The 23,936-nt window shown below is 40.9% G+C and overlaps 1 protein-coding gene across 1 annotated transcript in view; it reads right to left on the bottom strand.

Moving 5' to 3' along the window:
- The window catches only part of REV3L (REV3 like, DNA directed polymerase zeta catalytic subunit), a 2,860,434-nt gene that overhangs the window by 1,785,535 nt on the left and 1,050,963 nt on the right, over nt 1-23,936 (bottom strand). The window contains exon 14 of the mRNA XM_044062729.1: nt 21,497-22,458. Coding sequence (XP_043918664.1) covers nt 21,497-22,458 — 962 coding nt within the window. The remainder of the gene's footprint in view (nt 1-21,496; nt 22,459-23,936) is intronic.

Raw genomic sequence — 23,936 nt, 5'->3', positions numbered from 1 at the left:
TCTGTTTCCCACAAGAAATACAGTTATTCACTTTTTCTGACATCCGGTTAAATACTGAGGCAAGAAAAACCAAAATATTCCCAACGGGTACTTAGCCAACTTTGATTCGGTCTGAAACTCCGACTTCAGAAAATTTCAGAACGCCAACCTGCACTCGCAATACTGCTTCTGCATCGGACCATGCGGCAAAAAAAGACTGAGGATATGACGTCGGTCATGCGCATTTGTACCCTGACGTCCTGATGTCAGACAAATGCGCCTTGACCGACGTCAGCCTTATGCTTTGCTATTCGGGCCGACTGGGACAGCGGACTACCCAAGTGTTAGGACTGCAGCAATGTGAGATGAAGAACATCTTTAGAATAGTTCCTAAAGGTTTTTGGGTGTCTGATCCCTGGATTTAATGTTTATTTCAAGCAATGCTGCCTTATGGCCAGATCTGGCAAGCAAAGGCATTACATTGGGTGAAGAATACCCCCCCCCCAACATATTCTTAAGTACACTGTCAAGGATGTTTGCACCCCAGGTAGGAGAATGGACCAACTGTTCCAGGATGTTGGTATTAATGAAGTTTAGGAATTGTTGGGCTTGTGCAATAGAAGTGGTATATGATTCCCAATCTACAGAAGGGTAGTTGAGATCTCCCTGTGACTAACGTACTGGGTTGTATGGTGAGGGACTCTAGTACAATAAAATAGGTGGTATGGGTTTCCTGGGACATGGAGGGGGATCTATAAGTTACAAGGTATGGTACAAAACCCTATTTATGGTGCACTGCACATTTTTGAGGTCCAGTGGGTCCTATGCTGACAGATATTTGGATCCCCATCGACTCACAGCAGAAACTAAGCCAATTATTAAAATCAATCTTATGTTCAAACTGTGGTACCATCCATGGTGAAGGCAGAATGCTGCTCAGTGAAGGCTCATACCTATCTGTGACACACATTCTGAGAAATCCATTATGTCTCTTTTTCATATAGTCCAATGAAGTACGTCTCCGATCACTTACATCCACATGGAGTAAGACAGAGCTGCATCAGTACCTGGGGTGCTGTGACCTGAGTGAGTGTGTGATACTGCAGATTCTAGCTCTTGACAGGGAAAATACTCATTATCATCTCCTTGTCTAATCTGGTGAGTGGGACATTTGTGTGCTGCACAATGGAAAATACTGACAAAAGTATTAGATAAAGAATATGCTTGCATTATAGGGTTTGCGTTTGGAGGACCACTGGGTGCAGACTTGTGTGAGATGTTTGGTGTTATTTTTGATGTGTGTTTTAATGATTGCTGGGTAACAGTGTTGCTGTTAGATGGCTCTGGAGGTCTTTGAAATCTGGGAAGGGTTCTTTTAAGCACCTCAGCATATGATAACATGTGTGTGTGGTCAGCAATGTGTGCGAGGTATGTAGAATGAGCATTCCTAAGAACTTCATTTGTATGCAAGATTTTTGCCTCCAAAGAAGTTGTGTATTTAAATATACTTCATACCGTGTTATTTTCTGTAATTAAACGGTTGTCTGAGAACATGAAACAACTGCTACAGTGCCTTGTGATGCTCAAGCTGACCACACAGACATTTGCAAATTGTACATCCATGTTGTTTGTTCCTGTAACAGTGTGGACTGTTTAGGATTAGCGATTGGGTTTTAGCAGGGGCAGTGATTATGAATACAATCTCGGGTCTCCCCTGAAAAGAGTACACTGTGGGCTAACCTGGTCAACAGTGAATGAGTGACCAAGTGAATGAATGAATAAATACTTTTGATATACGGGGCTTCTGTCCCTACTGCGCCAGTTAAAGAGTATATTTCTCTGATTTTTCTTCATCATGCCTACATCCGGAATGAGGGACAACTGCTTCCATTTAAGGGTTGTATTTTTTTCCCTGCATACTTTTTGTTCTTTTAACATCTATAATAAACCTTCTCATTTTAAACAATGACCTAGATACACATGCCTTAACGAAGAGGAAAATAAATAATTTTTCATTATTTTCATGCATTATACATGGTTTCCTTTTTAATAATTATCACTCAATCCAACTACAGATACATTTCTCAAAAGGTATAGCAATCTTAACTGAGGTTGCCCTGTGATACTCATTTATATTAAGGACTGCCAATCCCCGTTGAGATATTGACTGAATCATTTTGTCTCAACCAACCCCATGCCTCTCATCATCCCAAACAAATGTTTTGTTCTCTGTCAGCCCATCCTAAAAACCTACTTCACATATTCTGTCTTACATACAGTAAGACAGAGATTATGAATATTTTATAGGTCTATTCTTTATTATCTTAGGTCTAATGATAAAGCTTTCCGTTTTTAAGAAAACTTGGATTTTTTTTTTCTTTTAAATCTAACCTGGTCTCCCTGGGGGAATGCAGAGACTCTCTTGTTATCCTCCCAACTCCTAAACAAGCCAACCAGAAATGTCCCCATATATCTTAAGAAGGCACACAACGTACAATGATAGTTCTAGTTTTCTCTCCACTTAATCTATATCTTGAAATTATAGTGAAAAAAGGTATCAAAAAGCAAGGGCGGATTGTTCCTAGGTTTAACCAAGTGAAGTATAGTACAGCTGTGTCAGTAAACTTATCATAAAAGTAAATGTTCTAATAGATCTCTGTTGCAGTAGCCTAAGCTATTTGGGTCTTACCCCCTGTAACACATAGCTTATCAGAGCATTGTGTGCCTTCCTTTGCACTCCAACTATCAAGAGCTCACACACAGTTCTATATAGAAGAAGATGGAGTGCAAAAAGTTTGAGCAATTTTTTTTTGCCTACGAGGGAGGGAGAACCTGAAATACAGCTAGGAAAGAAAAAGTACAGTTTTGTACCTACTATAAATGTAGATGTTCGAGTGCTAATACAGCTGCAGTAATCACAGATGGGTTTTCTGCCGTCAGGCGGTCCCTCGGTCGGCCGAATTCCAAAGTCTTGGTCCGGCGTCGGTTGTCGTCGCTTTCTCTTCTGACGTCAGTGAGGCCAGAGTATATAAGACACAGCCAACGCCATGTTCTTCAGTCTTTCTTGCCCCAGATGTCAGGTGCCCCCAGAAGGAAGGCAATACATAAATTATGCTTATATGTGTATACATGCAATGCAATATAATCCAAAATCAGTGGTTGCAAGCAAATAAACCATAGAAGGATAACCCAGTCAGGTTGTATGAAGAGGTTGTTAGGCCCCATGCCTTTACCAAGTGGGGAAGGAGGGAGGGAAACCTGTACTGCAGCTGTATTAGCACTCGAACATCTACATTTATGGTAGGTACAAAACTGTACTATGTTCATCGTGCATACAGCTGCAGTAATCACAGATGGGTAGAGTCCCAAAGCTACGCACAGGGTGGTAGGTACTAGGAGGAACTGGGTTGAGCCAGAATGCCCTGCAAAACAGCCGTGGCAAAGCCTGCTCTGGTTTTGGAATATAAAGGCAGGTGGTAGTTAGGTATGTACAGAACTCCAAGTGGCTGCCTCTAGAATATCTTTGGTAGGGACTCCTCTGAGGAAGGCTGTAGAGGTAGCTGTGGCCCTGGTGGAGTGTGATCTGATACCTGTAGGAACAGATTTCCCATGATAGGAATAACAAAACCGCATGCAGTGGCCTATCCACTTTGAAATAGTCTGCTTGGAAACTGGCTTCCCTTGAGCCCCTACAGCATAGGACACAAAGAGTTGTTCTGATTTCCTGAAGGCCTTTGTTCTGTCCAAGCAGTAACGTAGCTGCCTATGGATGTCTAAAGAATGTAGCAGCCTTTCCCCTTTGTTTTGAGGATTGGGGTAAAAGGTAGGAAGGTGTATGGCTTGATTTAAAGCTACCCTGGATACCACTTTAGGCATAAATGATGGGTTGGTACGAAGGGAAACCCTGTCCTGATGGAAAATGAGAAAGGGCTGCACTGCCATGAGGGCCTGTAGTTCCGAAACTCTGAGCTGAAGTGATAGCCAGAAGGAAGGCAGTTTTCCAGGACAAATATTGCAAATCTGTTGAGGCAGCTGGTTCAAAAGGAGGCAATGTTAATTTTTCTAGTATGTAATTAAGATCCCAGGCTGGTATTGGTTGTTTCCTTGTGGTCTAATATTCTTAGCCCTCTGAGGAACTGTCGTAGAGTGGGTGAGAAAATAAAGGAGGATCCGTGTTGTATTCTGCAGAAATGGCTGAGGCATGGATTTTATGGAAGAAAATGAAAGTCCACTGTTCAGCAGCTCAGCTAGATACTGTAATACCTGAGGCAAGTTCAGTTTTCTAGAGTCCTGGCCTTTTTTCTCATTCCAAGAACAAAACCGCTTCCATTTTGGAGTAAGCTTTTCTAGTAGATGGCCTTCTGGCCTCCAAAATGACATCCTGCACCTCCTTGGAGAGTAGGGTCTGTTGTGGTGTTAAGGAATTTTCCATGCAGCGAGATTGAGTGTTTTCAGCTGACTGTGGAGAGTTTTGTAGCTGTGCTGAGTCAGCAGAAGAGGCATTAGAGGCAGGGACCAGGGAGGAGTATGTGTTAGGCTCCTCAGCAGTGGATACCAGTGTTGCCGTGGCCAATCTGGAGCAATCAGTATCATCTTCGGTCTGTCTGCTCTTGCTTTCAAAAGTACCTTGGGCAGAAGAGGCAGAAGTGGGAATGCGTAAACTGTCCATGCTGTCCAACTGAATGAAAGGGCGTCCACTCTCCAGGCCTTTGGATGAAAGGTCCTTGAACAAAACGTTTCCAATTGATGATTCCTGTGGGAGGCAAAAAGATCTATGTCTGGCCTCCCCCACACTTGGGTTATTTCTGTAAAAACCTGAGGATGTAACTTCCATTCGTGTGGATCTGTCATTTCTGCTTAATTTGTCTGCCAGCATGTTTTCCAATCCTGGCAGGTACTGGGCTTGAAGTTCGATTTGCCATTCCAGAGCCAAGTTCCAAAGAGTCATGGCTAGTCTGCACAAGGGGTATGAATGTGTTCCTCCTTGTTTGTTTATGTACCACATTACTATGGTGTTGTCTGTTCTTATCAGTAATTGCCCTGGATGCAGGAAGTCCTTGAAAGCTGTAATTGCATTTATTACTGCTAGCATTTCTTTTTGATTGATGTGAAGGTGCTTTTGTTTTTGGGACCATTTGCCCTGGATGCAGCTGTCCGTCATGTGCGCCCCCCAGGCGTAATCTGAGGCGTCTGTTGTGATAACTTGCTTTGCTTGAGGCTTGCAGAATGGGAGGCCTCTGTTTGCTTGACATGCTTGGGCCCACCATAGAAATTCCTTTTGCAAACATGGGATTATTGGTATTATTGTTTCCAAACTGTGACTGTGTTGAGACCATAGGCTTTTTAGGTACCATTGAAGTTTCCTCATATGCAGCTTTGCGCATGGGATTAAAAGAATGCAAGATGCCATGAATCCCAGAGCCTGCAGGATTTTCCTTGCAGTAAGCCTGGTACTTTTTGCTAGTATTTTGAAGTAATGAGATAGTTGCCCCTGTTTTTCTGGCGTAAGATAGGCCATCTGGGTGTTTGTGTCCAAGTTGGCACCCAGGAAAGTTATTTTCTGAGATGGTGTTAGCCTTGATTTCTCTTTGCTGATTGTGTATCCCAGAGAATGCAATAACCGTGTCACATATGCCAGATGTTCCAGAAGTATGTGTTTGCTGTCCGCTTGGATCAGGCAGTCGTCCAAATAAGGGTAAATTTGTATCCCTTGATGTCTGCAGTAGGCAATCACTGATGCCAGGCACTTTGTGAATACTCTGGGCGCAGTAGATAAGCCAAAGGGCAATGCAGAGAATTGATAGTGGATTGAACCTGCAAGAAATCTGAGGTATCTTCTGCAGCTTTGTCTGATTGGGACATGCAGGTATGCCTCCTTGAGGTCCAATGTTACCAGCCAAAACTCCTTGCCCAGCATGGGAAGAAGTTGCTGTAATGTGAGCATCTTGAATTTTGGTGCAGTAGAAATGTGTTTAGGATGGATAAGTCCAAAATGGGTCTCCAGTCGGTTCCTTTCCTTGGTACCAGAAAAAGTCTTGAATAAAAACCTTAACCTTGTTCGTGAGTAGGTACCTCTTGACTAGCTCTCATGCTTATGAGCTTTGAAATTTGTAGTTGTGCCTCTGCCCTTTGATTCTGTGGCAGGTTTCGCATGCCTCTCATTTTTGGAAGAATGTGAAAATTAAATTTGTAGCCTCTGTTTATAATGTCCAGGATCCATTTGTCTGTTGTGACAATATGCCAATTGGCTGCAAATAATGCTAGCTTTCCTCCCAAAGGTGCTGCCAGCTGAGACGTGCTTGGCATGGAAATGAGGGAGTCATTGGGTTTGCTTCCTGTATTGTTGTGCACTGTCCTCTCCACCTCTTGGTGCTGGAGTTTGCCATTGTCGTCCTCTATATGATCCTTGTGATTGCCCTCTGCCCCTTGTGCGTCTGTATCTACCTCTTTGGGGCTTGTCAGAGGCTGGAAAGGACCAGTTTTTTGAAGGCCAATTTCTGCTAAAACGTGGTGGTTAGACCTGTAAAAAGGCTTTTACAGTTTGCATAGATTTGGCTTTTTCTTCCATTTTCCGTAGTATCTCCTCAGCATTAGTACCAAACAGCACATCCCTTTGTAAAGGAGCATCTAGAAGTTTAGCTTTGACATGATCAGGCAAGTTTTGTTCTCTAAGCCAGGCATGTCTGCGAATGACTGATCCTGTAGCAGCCGCTCTACTTGAAGCCTCTAGGGCATCATAACCACATTGTAAAGTGTGTTTACCCACTTGTTCTGCACTATGCATCATATCCTGTAACTCCTTTAAATCTGGTTGTTCAGGTTGAGACATTTTATTCCTTAATTGTGATAACAGGAACTGTTGATATTTAAGCATATGAAACTGACAATTTAAGGCCCTCATGGCTAGGGTGGCCGAGGTATATACCTTTTTACCCCACCTTTCTAAAGATCTTGACTCCCTTTCTGCAGGAAGTGGATTCTTGGCAGTGGAGGCCTTCAATCCCTTGGGACCTTGTGAAATGGTTTCAGGGTCAGCATTATGGCTTTTGAAGAGAAATTGGTGAGAGTTGGGTACTCTGTAATACCTATCAGGTTTGACTGGTGCAGGAGGCAGAGAATCCGGGTTAAGGCAAGCCTCCGAATAAACATCATCAAGTATGTCCAAAACAGGGGGTATCGCCAGAGGTCTGTGTTGAGGTAACCAAAGAAATTCCCTAAGCCTTTTCTTAGAATCTGAAAAGTCTTGGCCTTCCCAATGGAAGTGTTCCCTCAAGGTGTGCAAGGTTTCCCCAAAGGAAAAATCCTCAGGAGGAGATACAGAAGGGATGGACTGTTCTGCATCCGAATCCTCAAAAGGGGAGTAAGAGTGTTCCTCTGCATCAGAATGTTCTGATAAAATGGATCCCTGATCAGAAGAGGGAGAATCTTCCTCCACTCTGGGTCTCTTGTCTGGAGGGTTGAGAACCTCTGATAAGAGTAATTAAATCCTCAGCCATTTTAAGCATCTGTTTTTTAGGCATGGGACCTGGAGATGGGCCCTGTGCAACAGGCCTCTTGGGGTGCCTGGCTGCTTTGGATTTAGTAAAGGCCTTAATAGAAAAAGAAGATGAGGGTCTAAAGACACCATGGGTGGAGGTGGACCTGTCCACATTAGTAGGCTCAACATTAGCAAAGGCTTCGGTGGTTGTAGTCTGGGAAAGGGCCGAGGTCCCAGCGGTCTCGGGAACAGAGGACACCACCAAAGGAGTGTCGTCGGTAGTCAGGGACTGCAAAGGCGTCTCGCTGAGAACCGGACCATGTGTAGCCTGTTTTGGCGTGGTGTCGGCGGGGACCGCGGGCCTCGCGTGTCGGTCCTTTTCCTTGCGTTTTTTGGACAAAATGGTAGTCGGAGTGTCCGACGACATTTTATAATCAAAAGCTTTACCAAAATAGTGTTGGGCGAACTCCGCCCGACGCTTAATAGTGCGTTTATTCTAGGTAGCGCAAAAGCGACAGCCCGAGACGTCGTGGTCTGGGCCTAAACAAGGTATGCAGAGGAAATGGAAATCCTAATGCGGTATTTGCTTCCCACAAGAAATACAATTATTAACTTTTTCTGACATCGGTCTGAGGCAAGAAAAGTTTCCCCAACGGGGTACTTAGCTTTAATGAAGACTTCGGTTTCCAAAATTTTCGTAATTCAGGAGCTGGCCAACCGGCACTTGCGAACTGCTTCTGCTTCGGGCACCGCGTGGCAAAAAAGACTGAAGAACATGGCGTTGGCTGTGTCTTATATACTCTGGCCTCACTGACGTCAGAAGAGAAAGCGACGACAACCGACGCCGGACCAAGACTTTGGAATTCGGCCGACAGAGGGACCGCCTGACGGCAGAAAACCCATCTGTGATTACTGCAGCTGTATGCACGATGAACATCCAGCAATAAACTATATATAAAGGGGTGAAAAATATCACACATTGGCAACAAGAAAAAGTACAGCAGCAAGAAAAGGAAGCTGAAGGGAGGGATGACTACCGCAGCAGTGATTTTTCTGAACATCTAATTGGGGTAGACTACCATAGCTTAGCTAAGAAAAAAGAAAGGGAGAATGTCTCTGACTAAGATTCCATCAGTCCTGGAGAATGAAAAGTCTGTCCTGGACCTGAAAAAGGAATCAACTTTGTAATGTTTTGTAAAAGTATGTACAGAAAACCAATTTGCTGTCTCTAGAATACCTCGAGCCCATTCCTTTTCAGGAAAACAGTCAATGCCCTTGTAGAATGGACTAAAAAACACCCTGAAATGGCTTATTCTGCTGTGTATTACAAAAATAATAGCATGAGACAGCCATCTTGAAATAGTCCGCTTTACCACTTGTCCTTTCTTCTTACCTTCACAGGAGACAAACAGCTGGTCAGCCTTCCTGAAAGATCAAGTTTTGCCTACTAGTATCTGCGCTGCCAGTCTACATCCAGATAGTGATATTGTTCTTTAATTCAGATGTCTGTGAGACTAGTAGTCCGTCTTAAAGTAAACTTTCAGATGACTTTAGGCATAAAGATAGGATACGCTATCCTTGTGAAAAATGAGGTAAGGGTTAAATTACTTTCACTGCCTGTAACTCACATAATCTTCTTGCAGTTATCAGAGCAACATGTCCTACATGGACCAACTCAAAGTCCAATCATTATTAATTAGTACCCGACAGACTGATAAGAGGTGACCTGTGCCTGGCATACAAGACATCCTCTGACCCACTACTGATGGACTTGCTGCACATCAGCAAGTCAAATGGCACCAGAAATACTAGGTCTAGGAATATAAACCTCTTCTGCAACATCAACACGATGATTTGGAGGGACAGGTATATTTTGCAGAGGATACTACTGCTATAGAACAGACTACCCATGGCATGAAACAAGGTTCATCCCTGTCCTTTTTCAAGCACAACTTAGATCTATGGATGTGAAAGAGAAAATTTATGCCACGACTGCCCCCCTGTATTGATATGGACAGATGCAGCTCCTAAATGCTTTATCCCATGCACGGGTCCCCTCAAATTATCTATGGTATGATCCCAGTTATTCTCATTAGGGGTAATATATAATTATCAGCCACAGGATAGGTAAAGCCAATCTATAACCAAATGGGATAGGTTATTTTGAGCACAAAAAGGGAAAATGACTAGGTCTAAAATGGTTCACAAGGGCAACTAGCATAGTACTTACCTATGCACATACAAATGAGTAAAATAGTCTTCCATTTTAACGACCTCAAATCAGACTGATAAGCTGGTTCAAATGAAGAGAGAGCAAACTTCTCAAGTACAAAACTGAGCTCCCAAGGATACGCCAACTGCTTTCTAGATGGATGAGTATGTAATACCCCTTTGAAGAATTGTTTAACATAAGCATTAATAGAAAAGGAGGGATCCAAGGGCAGACCAGAAAAAATGGCCAATAAATGTATTTTGACAGAGGAAGACAAAAGACCTTTGGACAGTTAACTACATATATCATATATATATTATCATGAACCAGAGGGAGCCTGGTCTGAAGACGGCCCTGATTCTCTGAGTGGCACCAAATAAAAAATATTTTGCACTTGTACATATGACTTACTAGCAACAGGTTTTCTCACCTTCTTTAGTCCATGCTGCACATCCTCAGAAATAAAGGTGCCTAACAGGTATCAACATTTTATTATCCAAGCAGAGTTTCCAGACTGGGATGCATCAAACTCATCCTGTCTTGTGTGAATAAACCCAGTCTGTGAAAAAGCGTGTGGGAACTGTCCCTGGCCAAAATGAAAAGAAGAGATGACCACTGCTGCCTTGGCCAAAAGAGCCCTTCTGAATCTTTAGAAGAATCCTGGTTATCAGTGGGAAGAGTGGAAAAACATACAGGAACATTCCAGTCCATGGGAAAGAGAAAGCATTTGCCTTACTGAATTGTCTGCAAGGAGTCCTGGAGCATAATTTAACTGTCTGATCTGAAAGAGGCAAACAGATCTACATGAGGTGTTCCTCACAGTTGGATCAATTCTTGGAAGACTCCAGGATGAACTTTCCAGTTTCCATTTGTGGGGGGGGGGGGGGTCTGTCCTGGTCCTGCTGATCTTGTCTGCAACAAAGTTTTGCTTGGATGGAATGTAGGAAGCCTGATGAGCCAAACTGAACTGAACAGTTACCTCCTATGCCACCACAGGAAATCTGCAGAGAGAGTTTGAGCTGGAATCGCCCTGTTATGTATCACTTCACTGAGGTGTTGTCGCTATATATTTGCAGAGGTCCTTGAGACAAAAAAAGACTTAAAGACTTCAAAGCACTGAGATAGAAGGGAAAACAGTGGAACAGGTTTACAGTTTCAAGTATCTGGGTGGGTGGTTGAGGAAAAGGTAAGCCTGAATGAGGAGATCAGAGGAGCTGCAGCCAACTGCACAGACTGCCAGGGGTAGAGTATGACAGAAGAATGTCAATGATGCTGAACAGTAAATCACAAAAAAAAAAGGTGCGACTAGTACTACTGTACAATGAAGAAACCTGGACATTAACGACAGAGCTATTGAGGAAGTTAGAGGTGATGGAGATGATGTGGCCGAGACAGGTGGTACGATGCACACAGTGGGAGAAAAGAAGAAATGAGGACATTAGAACTGAAGCCAAAGTAGCTCCAACTGCAGAGGAAGTCAGAAAGAGCAGATTATGGTGGTTTGGGCACGTGCAGAAAAGCAGAAGGAATCTGGTGAAGATGATATGGGATAGGCAGGAAGAAGGCAAGAGGAAACAAGGGCATCTAACAAAGAGTTAGATGGCTGTATGAGAGAAGACCTGCGAAAGTCAGGCATGGCTATCAGAAAAAGGTAGGAGTGGCGCTGAATCAAGAGAGAGAGTGGCAGCTGGCAACACCCCAACCCTCCGGTCTACTATATGCTTTCCCTCCGGTCCCCGTGCTGTCAAAGGTTGTTCAGAAAGCGCAATCCTTGGGAAGCAAAATGATTCTGATTGCCCCACACTGGCCCAGTCAAGGAAAGCAAGGGGACAGACCAGGTCCTCTAACTGAAACGGGCCTAGCCCGTTGGAAACAGCTAGTGGGATACCACAGAATAAACAGCTAGTGGGATACCACAGAATAAACAATCAAAAAACACAACTTTTTCCACAATACTGACAAGAACACACACAATAGCTATTAAAAATAGCTTTTTTTGCAAAAAACTTCTCTGATAAAGAAGAAAAAGGGTACTTAGCCACAGCCAGGAGAGAGACCACGTCCGAGCTACATGAGCAGCAAACGAGATCTGGGGATAGAGAGCAGTGCAGCATGGGATACCATCTTAGCCCAGCCAATAGAAAGACTTTGAGCTAAAAAAGTATGGCCGAGTCGGAGCAGACATTCGGCTCCGAACCCACGGGTAAGAATGTAGGCGAGATTGGACTACATAACATACAATCTTTAATAGCACAGTTCTAGTTTCCAACGTACACAAAAGTAGGCCAGATTGTCTATTAAGCCTTAATGACTTGTATGCAGTACTTAAAATTCATGCCCTTACCAATAAATGTACCAAGATCCTTAACTTGATCAGTTATTTCTAAAACCATATCCTTTTACTAGCCACCATGTTACCAAAAGTTAAGACAGTATATTTTTTATGATTAAACTGTAGCCCGATTTTCTTAGTCCAATTTTCAATTTCAACTAAATAATTTAAACATGACATCCACTTCGTTAGTGATTTCAGCCCTAGCTTACAATCACCTGCATACTTAAGTCAGAATCTAGGTGATGCAGGCATCTCAGCAAAAATGATATTAAATGAAACCGTTCCTATGACGGAGCTCTGTGAGAATCCCCTTGTTAACTTTTTCTTTTTTCAAGCTGAATGATGCCAATACAATACTACACGCTGTTTTCTATTAAACAAGCAAAGATTGATCATATTTTATATGGACTTCCAGTGATTATCTCCAATCTCTATATAATCCGGTCATGTCTTAACCGATCAAAAGTTTTACACATATCTAGGTAAATCAATGCATGTTCATCCTATATCTTTTAATTTAGAGATTTTTTTCACAGAAGTATTACTTGCTCAAAAAAGGTAAATCTACCTTTGATAAATCCATACTGATTGTTATCCAGTCTTATATATATGTACACGGTACATGCTTTCTTGTTCTAGCTTTTTAATTATGCATCACTCAAAGCATTTTCCAAAACTACTCTTACTAGTTGCACATGCATTCTATTTCTCGCATCAGCCCTATTAGCTTTCTTTCTCTCCTTATCTGCTCTCAGTCTAGTGTTATAGTGGATTCCCCCTCCTATAAAATTTTACTTACAAGTATATACTTTTTATAAATGATCCCTATTCAAATTTTGCACTATACATGCTTTTTTTTCTACTCTTCCTTTCATATTAGTGTGCTGCATTCTTGCCTAATGTGTGGTCTACCTTTAAATAACCATTCTGGTATCAATTATCGGTTTCCCATCCTTACTAAGTTCAAACTTCCCTAGAAAGCCAAATTACTAACATAGCTGTAATGTCCATCTTTGCCTCCCCTAGGGACGTATCACCTGCTTTCGTTCTCCTGCCAGTCCCTCCCACTCTGAAAATCCTCCCACTTTAAGAAAACTTCTGAATAAATTCAACATGGAGGCCTAATATACGTGACCATATGCCTTCATTTATTCCCCTTAAAAACACAGTCAAAATTTTACAAAACGCTTAAAATTAGTTAAATGTAAACATGAGTTACACAACTTAGCAACATTTCACTGGCTTAACATAACTAATCAACCATAATGAGACTGTAAACTACTACCCTCTCTATTGAATTACTTACATTTTAACAGTGTGCAGAGTCACTTTTCAGTCCATTATAATTACTGATCACTGACTGAATCCCTGAATAAGTTGCTGCTGGAAAATGTACACGGAAAAGGGAGTACATAATTGTTGTAATCATTTTCTCCATGCCTTTCTGCTTCTCCTCCAGTTCTCTTCTAAATACTGGCAATGGATTCACGGGGCGTCTCTCTAACCATTCTTTTCCTTCATTGCTTTCCTTTGTTCTTCTGGGCTTTTGGTGACTCTAGGTAGTTGTAAATGATCATGCAAAATTATTCTATAGTCAGCCAGACTTGTTCAGGATTCATAAAAGGTTATACTTTCTGATGGAAAAATATTTTTAGGGCTGTTGCATGTAAAAACTTGAAATTTAGCTTCTTCTATTCAAAATGAAGACAGATAAATAAAAGAAAATCACTGCCGATATGCAGCTTGTTTTATCCACTTACACAACTGTCCCCTTCTTCCACAGTCTTGATAGCAGTGTTTCCTTTAACCGGTAAGTCTGACACAATCTGTTTCAGTCTGGGTTTGTCACTCTACCTCTGGAAGGCACATAAATACCTCCATTTATAAAGAATTCTAACTCAGGCATGCCTGGCCAAAAGCTCAGCTGCTTCCCTATGAATTTCAAATTGTCTTTCCCTTCTAGCACATCAGTGAACCTCAAAAGTTCTCTCTCCCTCCTCTGTCCTCTAGATCAGCAATTTTTCATTTATTTCTTCTTGGACAGCATCTACTTCTGTCATCTTCGCTTGCTAGGCCTTCAGGAATATCTCTAGTTCCATTAGTTCTTTGTCATGTTTATTTAAAGATCCAAAGGCAAGGAAAACAGTCAGGGACCCAAAGGAGGCTTTTAGAAATACTCATGGTATTTTATGATAATATGTACTATAGCAGAGGACCTGGGCAATCAGGCCAAGGAGCAGCTAGACATGTTTAGGAGGGACTTGAATGTGCCAATAACAAAAAAAAAATAAAGCAGGACAACTGGCAGACAGATAGGGATGAAATAAAAATTGTAATTCATATCAAATCAACTGGAAAGTCCCCAGGAATACATGGTTTCTCTACAGAAATTTAGAAATTAGGTGGCAAGAAATTAAAAAGCTTCGGCGTATACTGTACAATATTATTCTATATGGTGAAGTACCTACACATGGAAAAGTGCTATGGTGCTAGTTACCAAAAGAGGGTAAGGACCTGGCAAAGCCCTGTACCATGTAGACCAGACTGATAAACATACAGTGGATGTAAAAAGTGTACACACCCCTGTTAAAATGCCAGGTTTTTGTGATATTAAAAAAAATGAGACCACAACAAATCATTTCAAAACTTTTCCCACCTTTAATCTGACCTATAACCTGTACAATTCAACTGAAAAACAAATCTGTTAGGGGAGAAAATATAAAAAATGTACAATAAGTTGGTTGCATAGGGGTATATACCCTTAAACTAATACGTTGTCGAAGCACGATTTGATTTAATTACAGCACTCTGTCTTCTTGGGTACACACCTGCCATCAATTAAAGAGACTCTGCCTAACCCCAAATAAAGTTTAACTGTCCTAGTAGGATTTTCCTGACATTTACTCAGTTGCCTGCTACAGCAAAAGCCATGGTTCTCAGAAAGCTTACAAAGCATCAAAGGGATCTCATTGCTGAAAGGTATCAGTCAAGAGAAGGGTACAAAAAAATGTCCATAGCATTGGATATACCATGGAAGACAGTCATCCAAAAGTGGAGGAAATATAGAACAGTAGTGACGTTGCAAAGAACTGGACGGCCCTCAAAAATTGATGAAAAAACAAGATGAAAACTGATCAGGGAGGCTGCCAAGAGACCTACAGCAACACTGAAGTTGAAGGAATTTCTGGCAAGTACTGGTTGTGTACTATACGTGATAATCTCCCATATTCTCCATATAGCTGGACTATGGGGTAGGGTTGCAAGACAGAAGTCTTTTCTTACACATTAAAACATCCAGACCCAGCTAAAATTTGCAAAACAATACATCAAGTCTCCCAAAAGCATGTGGGAAAATGTGTTATGGTCTGATGAGACCAAGGTTGAACTTTTTGGCCACAATTCCAAAAGGCACGTTTGGCGCAAAAACAACACTTCACATCACCAAAAGGACACCATCCCCATGGTGAAGTAGAGTGGTGGCAGTATCATGCTTTGGGGTTGCTTTTCTTCAGCTGGAACTGGGGCTTTAGTCAAAGTGGAGGAAATTATGAACAGTTCCAAACACCAGTCAATTTTGGCCCAAACCTTCAGGCGTCTGCCAGAAAGCTGAAGATGAAGACGAATTTCACCTTTCAACATGACAATAACCCCAAAGCATAGATCCAAATCATCAAAATAATGGCTTCACCAGAAGACAAGTTTTGGAATAGCTCAGCCAGAGCCCAGACCTAAATCCAATAGAAAATATGTGAGGTGATCTGAAGAGGGCTGTGCACGAGACACCCTCACAATCTGACAGATTTGGAGCGCTTTTGCGAGGAAGAGTGAGCAAAATTGCCAAGTCAAAATGTGCCATGCTGATAGACTCCTACCCAAGAAGACTGAATGCTGTAATTAAATCAAAAGGTGCTTCAACAATTAGTTTAAGGGTGTGCACACTTGCACAACCAGCTTACTGCACCCTTTTTATTTTTTATATTTTTTTCCTTAACATATTTGTTTGTTTTTCAATTGAATTGTACAGGTTATAGGTTACATTAAAGGTGGAAAAAGTTTGGAAATGATTTATTGTGGTCTAATGTTTTTATATCACAAAAACCTGGCATTTTAACAGAGGTGTGTACACTTTTTATATCCAGTGCATATACAGATTAGTGTGGCTTTTAAGAGAAGCAAACATTTGATAACATTAATAAAACAATAATACAGGAGTATGAAAGATAGGAAAGTGTCATTACTGCTGATCAGCCTGGATGCAAACAAAACATCTGACAGGGTCTTCTGGGACTTTATGAGAAATACAAAGTTTCAGCGCCAAGGATAATGGAGGGTGGGGTTATCTCAGACAAAATGGATGAGAACACCAAACAGTGATGCCCACTCTCCCATTTGTTATTTGCACACTACTTAGAGCCTTTAGATAGGAAAATAAGAACTTTACAAATTCAAAGACATGACTGGTATGGATGCCAGGAGAAACTTTTGTTTGCTGATGATACTGTATTGTACCTGACAAAACCAGAAACATACATTCTTCTCCTAAATATACTGAGGCAATTTCAAGCGCTCTCCATATAGAAGGTAAATGAATGGAAAACAATGGCAGCAGCAGTGAACTATGCGTCTACATATAAATTAGTTCAGCAATATCCATATTTATGGGGGCATGACAAGATGAAATATTTGGTTATTTTGGCAAAAATGTATACAAAGTTGAAGCTAAAGATACCAGGAATGAGACTAAACAGATTTAAAAAAAATTAAACTGAAAACTATGACTACTGATCTGGACAGTAAGAATCAAGCAGTGAAAATGTTCTTAGCCTCTAGTGTAGGTTAGGTCTACTTTTTCCAGCTTGAACAGAAGTTATGCAAAGCAACTAGTAAAGAGTTCAAAAAGAGTTTACATGGAGAGAGAAGAGAGCAACGGTGATGTGGGGCAAGCTAATCCTTCCCTAGGAGGGGTATGGGAGGCCTAGGAATGCCAGAATTAAGAGGTTATTTTTAAGGCCATCCAAATGAGATCTGCCTTTGTAATTCAACAGGCAGGTTACACATCCAAATGGAAAAGAATGGGATTAGCTCAAGGTAAAAACAGGGACACACAAAGAATGTATTACTAGATACAAGCACTTAAAGAAAACGTGAATAGTCATATGCATCATTACATTTATAAAATGGCAGACAATGTCTAAAGAACCAATCAAATTAAAGTTTAAAAAAAGGAAATCATACCTAAATGGATATCTACAGTTAAAAGACACATGTAACAGACTGTAGTGGGAAACAGATAAATCCGGAAGGAAAGAAACAGACTGGGAAAGGGCTAAACATCTGCCTGGATTATATGTCAGACTTGCAACATAGTATAGGTAAAACTAAGGGAGACAAATGCACGGAAAGAAATGTCATCCCTACTTATACTTATGACAGAAATAAGCTGAGAGAATGCAGTTAAAAAAAGAGACAACAAGTAGGGCATACAAAACAGTTAACGAAATCTATTAAAATCAGTTGGAAGAGATAAGAAAAGACTGGGAAAAGAGGACAGAAAACAGGCAAATGACAAAAAGGCAATGGGAAGAAATTTGTAGGGCACTTAAATATGCATCAAAATCACAGCAATTTATAATATTTACCAGTAATGTTTGCACATGGATTTTTATACTCCAAGTAGACTTCACAAGATCTTTCTCCAAGTGGAAAACAGATGCTGGAGATGGACAAGAAATCTGAAACTGGGAAACGTGTTTTGGGAGTGTCCTGAGTTGACTTATTTTAAAAATATATTACAGATTACCCTGGAAGAAATATTGGCTGAACAAGCAATGAATGGCTAAAAAAAAAAGACTTGCATACTACAAAGTCCAACATGGCCATTTTTCTAAATATTCCCCTTTTCTCCAAGGTATGGCGATCTTGGAGTTGGTATATATAAATTTCGGAGGTATGGGCACAGACAAATTTTGCCTTCTGTAAAAAATATGCTTAAAAGAGAAGAGTGATGCTCGATATTCACTTTTACCCTGTTTTTGGTCTTTTATTTTGGTGTGTCAACATTCGGTGTTACAAGCGCTAACATTTCAATAGGGAGCCACAGCTGACAAGTATCAAATTATAACAATGCAAAAAGTGTTGAAAAAGCTGTTAATGCTGATGGAAAGCAAAACAGTAGCTAGGGTGGGGTGAAAGGGGGCATTGATTATAATCTGGACATTAACAACCACCTCGCAGAACAGGAATGTTATGAGGAGATTACAGTTAATAAGATAAAAAAAGTATTTTCCAGGCAGGTATTGACACTATTTTATTTGATTTGTTGTGTGTCAAGGTAACTTCAACCATGAGGTATACACTTTTTTTAAGAGTAGATCAGCCTAAAATGGTCAGGTTATTTGGTATCCCCAAAATACATAAAAACAGGTTTACTCCACCCTTCAGGCCAGTGGTTGCAGATGATCAGTACAAAACTGAATCACTCTCTGTAATTCTAGACCATTTTTTAAACCCAGAGGTACATAGGTCTGAATTTTACTTAAGGGACTCTTGGCACATTCTAAAGTTAAGTGACATCAAAGAAAAAGATGATTTATTAAAAGAAACAACATTGTGACACTTTTTAATGCATTGTATTTTTTAACACAGTATTGCTTTAAGAAGATCAAGTCCTTGGGATAATCACAAGAAATGTTCTAGACGGTCTTGTGATTTTATTGGCACCTTTTTTAAATCTTGGTATGTGTATAGGGTTTTAATTCTGAAGACGTTCTTGTAATAATTAAAAGAACAAAGCGTTAAATTAAAACCCACATCCCTGACTCCTTTCGTGCTTGCTTAGTAGAGCTGCGTGTTGATTTTGTTGCTGTTTTCATTCCACGCCATGTTCTCTTTGATTTACCTGGAAAAGTTTGCACATGTAGTTTTACACTCCAAGTAGACTTCACAAAATCTTTCTCCAAGTGGAAAACAGATGTTGGAGATCAGATAGACAAGAAATCTGAAACGGGGAAATGTGTTTTGGTTGGGAGTATCCTGAAATGACTTATTTTAAAAATATTACAGACTACCCTGGAAGAAATACTGGTTGAACAAGCAATGAATGGCTAAAAAAAAAAAAAAAAATGCACACACAAAGTCCAACATGGCCATTTTTCTAAATATTCCCCTTTTCTCCGAGGTATGGCGATCTCGGAGTTGGGATATATACATTTCGGAGGTATGGGTGCAGACAGACTTGCCCTCTGTATAAAAAATAAGTTTAAAGGAGAAGAGTGACGCTCAGTATTCACTCTTACCCTGTTTTTGGTCTTTTTTTTTTTTTTTTGGTGCGTTAACACTCGGTGTTACGAATGCTAATATTTCAACAGGGAGCCACGGCTGGCAAGTATCAAATTATGAGAATGCAAAAAGTGTTGAAAAAGCTGTTAATAATGTTGATGGAAAGCAAAAGTGTAGTTAGGGTGGAGTGAAAGGGGCAACTGCACTGGGCTTAAAGTGTTAGGCGTCATGATGGGACAATCGTAATAGCTCTAAATTCATATCGGCTTTTAATAGCCAGTATTGCATTTTAGTCAAACCTGAGTGCTGTAGCATTTTATCTGCAGTCTAAATTGTTGCAACATTGTAGCAAGCAGTTTGCTACAGTTTAAAACATTTAACTAAAATCTGAGCACTGTAGCGCTCTGTGCAGAATATAAACTGTAGCAACTGCTTGTTACATATTAGCAAGCAGTTTGCAACATTTTAAAAGAAAAAAAGTATTTTACCAATAAAAATGTGAGGAAGGAAGAGAGTTGGGGCAGGATGCAGAAACTGGACGTGATTGGTTCCTGCAGTAGGAGAGAATGGTCATGTATCTGTCCAAGAGCAGACTTTTGTTTTTTGTGTGGTGGGAGGGGTGGAGGACTGGGCTCTGTACTGCAGTTTCATGCAGAAGTCCTTTTCTTTTCTTTCTGAGAGCTGATGGGAGAGCAACACTGTGGGTCCAGCACAGGACACTAGTTGTGACGGAAAGTAATTATGTAAAGCAACACTACATTAACTATACAATAGAAATGCTGCCTGAAAAGGACTGATGCTATCTATACTCACGATATGAATGTATGTGTAGAAAATGAAATTGTTTTCAAAAAGAAAGAAAAAGCAAAAGAAAATAGGTGCAGGTGTGACTGCCTTTTTCATATTTCGCAATGAAACAAGGCAGTAACATAGATAAAATAAAATAAAGTTAGACCACTGCCTGAGAAGCTAATATTAGCAACATTTTAAAATGAAATGGGAGCTGCTATAGACCCAATCTGTCTTGAAAGCCATGCCTTCCAAGCCTGACTGCAGGAATCAAGACTACATTAAGAATGCAGTAAAGCGGTCCTTGGACTCTAACTCCTGCAATACCTGGCCTGAAAAAGTATAAGTTTTGGAATTACAAGATGTGAAAGATGCAGGTTGACATTGACAAAATGATAACTGCCACAACTAGCAAAAAAATTACAGAGATAAATACCAGTTGTGTTTCAATTTAACATCTAAACAAAGAGCATAAAATGAATGTAAAGTATGAGATTTATTCATTTAGCCCTTGTTGACCGGGTTAATTCCACTAGGCTAGTAACCTCTTTTCAGGGGAGACCAAAGGTGGCATTTACACTATTAGGGGAAAATTAAACAGGGCACTGGGTAACTTCCCCTACTCTTTTTGACAGGTACCATGGGACCTTTTGCATCCACTTGAGTTATCACCAAACTCATGCAGATGGGACTCTCAGTTTGATGCGTCATCCGAAGAACACACTCAGGAGTGCAGTACTCCACTTATGTTGCACTGCACTGTCAGTAATCAATTTACCTGGGGTTGGAATAGAACCCACAGCTTTCTGCACCAAAGGCGAGTTTGCTACCTGTTGCACCACTGACACTGTTACATTGACAGAAGACTACTTTAGAGATGGAAAACTTCTCAATATGTGCACCAGTGACAAACACTTCAAAATAATGCAGTTATAGCTCAAAATTAATATATTTCTCTTAGCAAAATACGTTTCAACAAAACTTTAAAACATCTGACTTGTTGTTGTGTCTTTCGGCTTTTCCCGGTTAGGAGTCGCCACAGCGGAACTCCGGTCCGCTAATGATTGGCAGTTGATTTTTACGTGTGAGTTGCTAAAATATAATTTTATCCTGTTACACACTAATTAAACTAATACATTATAAGTGTTTTTTAAAGAAAGTAACAATAAGACTAAGACAGGAATCTAGGAGATACAGCATCATCCCAGACAACAACTAAATGAAGAAAGGCACAGACTGGAAAACATGGTGATGCTGCATCAGAATACAGTATTTTAGAAGATCACCACACTGTTTTCAAATGCTACAGTATTTATATAAACTGCTGATAAACATGGAAAAGGCCAGTATAGCTGTGCATAACAATTTACTTCAGCGAAGTAAAGGAAAATGTATCTGTGTTTAACAATTCACTCTAACTTCTTACCTGCTGACACTGGTGAATATCTTAATGCTTCTGGAGTTATTGTTTTTGTCTTCTTTTGTAAGATGGGTGTACTGTGCAAACAAACAATACTGGGTTCCCCAGCAGATGGCACATTCATTTTAAATGGAGAAATATTTACAGATTCTTTGGTTTCTCCTTTTACACATCCCAATTCACATGCACATAACTCTGTTGTCAAGTCATCTCTACAACTGATAGCTTCTACTGCAGCTAAGGAGGCATGCACTCCATCACTGCCTTGACTGAAAGATTTACTACCTGGAGAAGTTACTGGTTGCCAGGGTGGCAGCAATGGAGAATCAGGTGAGCTGTAGTTACAATTGTTATTACCATCGCTACCATCTTCACCATTTTCATCATCAGGCGGTAATGTACTACTAACTGATGGCAACATTTTACTTTCATTGCCATTTTTAACTGATTCAACAGGTCTTACAGGTGACATACAAGATGGGGAAATGCACTCAGGACTGGATCTTGTGGACTCCATGGGCTGGCAAGCAGATGATGCAGTGAGTCCTTTAACAGGTTCGGTAACCATTATCACTGGCATTCTGCAGGGTGAAACAATGCCATTTAAATGTAATACCTGTGCTCCATATTTCTTGTCTACAGCAGAGTCAGACTGGGGGCACTTCTTTATTTGTTCATATTCTTTTTTTGCTTGAAGCCACACTTCAACTCGATGACGACTTGGTGCATATTTGCAAGGTAATATTGTGACTTTTTTATCTTCACCTGGCCTATTACTGTGCTGTTTTGTTTGAGTTGTTCTACAACTGTGTCCACTTATGACTGGCGAACTGGGTCTAGGATTCTGAGTCATTGCAGAGAACACTGTCTTCCAAAATTCCATTCCTTCAGCTGTGAAATCTCCTTCAAATTCTTGTATACCATTTGGAAGCCGTGTTTCTACTACAAGACGATGGCCTCCAATTTCCCTAAGAAGTCACAAAATAACATTTAGTTTCACACAACTAAGAATGAATTCAACAGTTCATTACAGGCTGAACTTAAAATGTCTAACAAAGTACAGTTGTTCTACTCTTACCATAACTGTAGATGTTCGAGTAGATTAGTGTTGCTGTACTGATTCTTGGGTCTTCCAACAATGCAGAAGCCCATGACCAGCCTAATTACCACAGTTTTTACATCCTCCTTAGCCAGCAGACACCTGAGGACTGATGTCTGGATGTCAGGATATAAGAGAGGTGTCCATCGGCACCATTTTCAGGTCATTTTAAGCTGGGTTAGTCAGTCTGATGCCTAACGGACATAACCCTTCCAGTTGTCTAAGTTTTGAGAGATAAGAGACTGGACTAACAATGGAGTTGGGGTGGGTGCTGACACATTACATGTACATGCCCAGACTCCCAGCCATGGGGGGCCCAGCAGATAATGGGGTAGAAGAGTGGGAGCTGGTACTGCAACATTGATCTTCTTGAAGATCTACAATTATGGTAAGTATTAACACAACTATACTATGTTCTTTGTAGTCAGTGTTGCAGTACTGATTCTTGGGTGGGCTCCCAAAGCTACAGGTTGGGAGTTTGGCTATCTGGTAGCCCTTGGGACAGCAGGTTCTGCAGGACAGCAGTGGAAAACGTACCCTAAACCAGGATGAGGTACCTAAATGGTAATGTTTAGTAAAGGTGTTGACAAGAGAACCAGATACCAGCCTCCAAGATGGCCTGAGCAGGAAAGTACAGTTTTGTCAAATCTTACCATAACAGCAGACGTACTTCTCTTCACTGCTGCAGTGTTCTTAATCATAGGGATCACTTGTCAAAGACAGCCCAATGTCTGGCCAGTATACCAAAGCCTTTAGATCTTGTATGCACCACACGGCATACTAATGCTCCTCGCACAGGACATAGGGCATAAAGGTGACTACAGATGCAAAAACACCAAAACAAGAAACAAGTGCAACCCCAAAAGGGAAACCAATAAAATACAAAAGCACTTGTGAAGCAGAATTTCCAGTGCAAAATAGGCAATTTATTAAAAGACCAGCAAAAACTTTAAAAGCTTTAACTGAATCACTGCATTTTCGTTTCAAGACTTCAACAACATACTGCTTCACACGTGCTTTTGTATTTTATTGACTTACAGATGCAGTTACCCAGAAATGAACTGCCCCAGTACAGAACAGTCTCCATAGGATGAAAAGGAAGCTATGTACATTCAAGTGGAGAAAATGCAGACGGTAAAGTGGGGGACCCTCGGCCAGGAGGGTAACCAAATGAAAACCCAAAAGAAAAAGGGGGATGGAAGGAGGGGCCAAATTCTGCAAAAGTGACAAGGACATCTAATGATATGGTAAGATTTTATAAAACTGTACTGTGTCCCTCCATATCACACTGCTGCAGTATTCTTAACCACAGGAAGGGTACAAAAGCTCAAGAAAAGGGGTGGAAGG

Source organism: Protopterus annectens, chromosome 2.part1, assembly GCF_019279795.1.
Source record: "Protopterus annectens isolate FY-2018-M chromosome 2.part1, PAN1.0, whole genome shotgun sequence".
Taxonomy (NCBI): domain Eukaryota; kingdom Metazoa; phylum Chordata; order Ceratodontiformes; family Protopteridae; genus Protopterus; species Protopterus annectens.
Note: the sequence above shows the minus strand (reverse complement) of the source record. Positions and strands in the feature narration are given on the sequence as shown.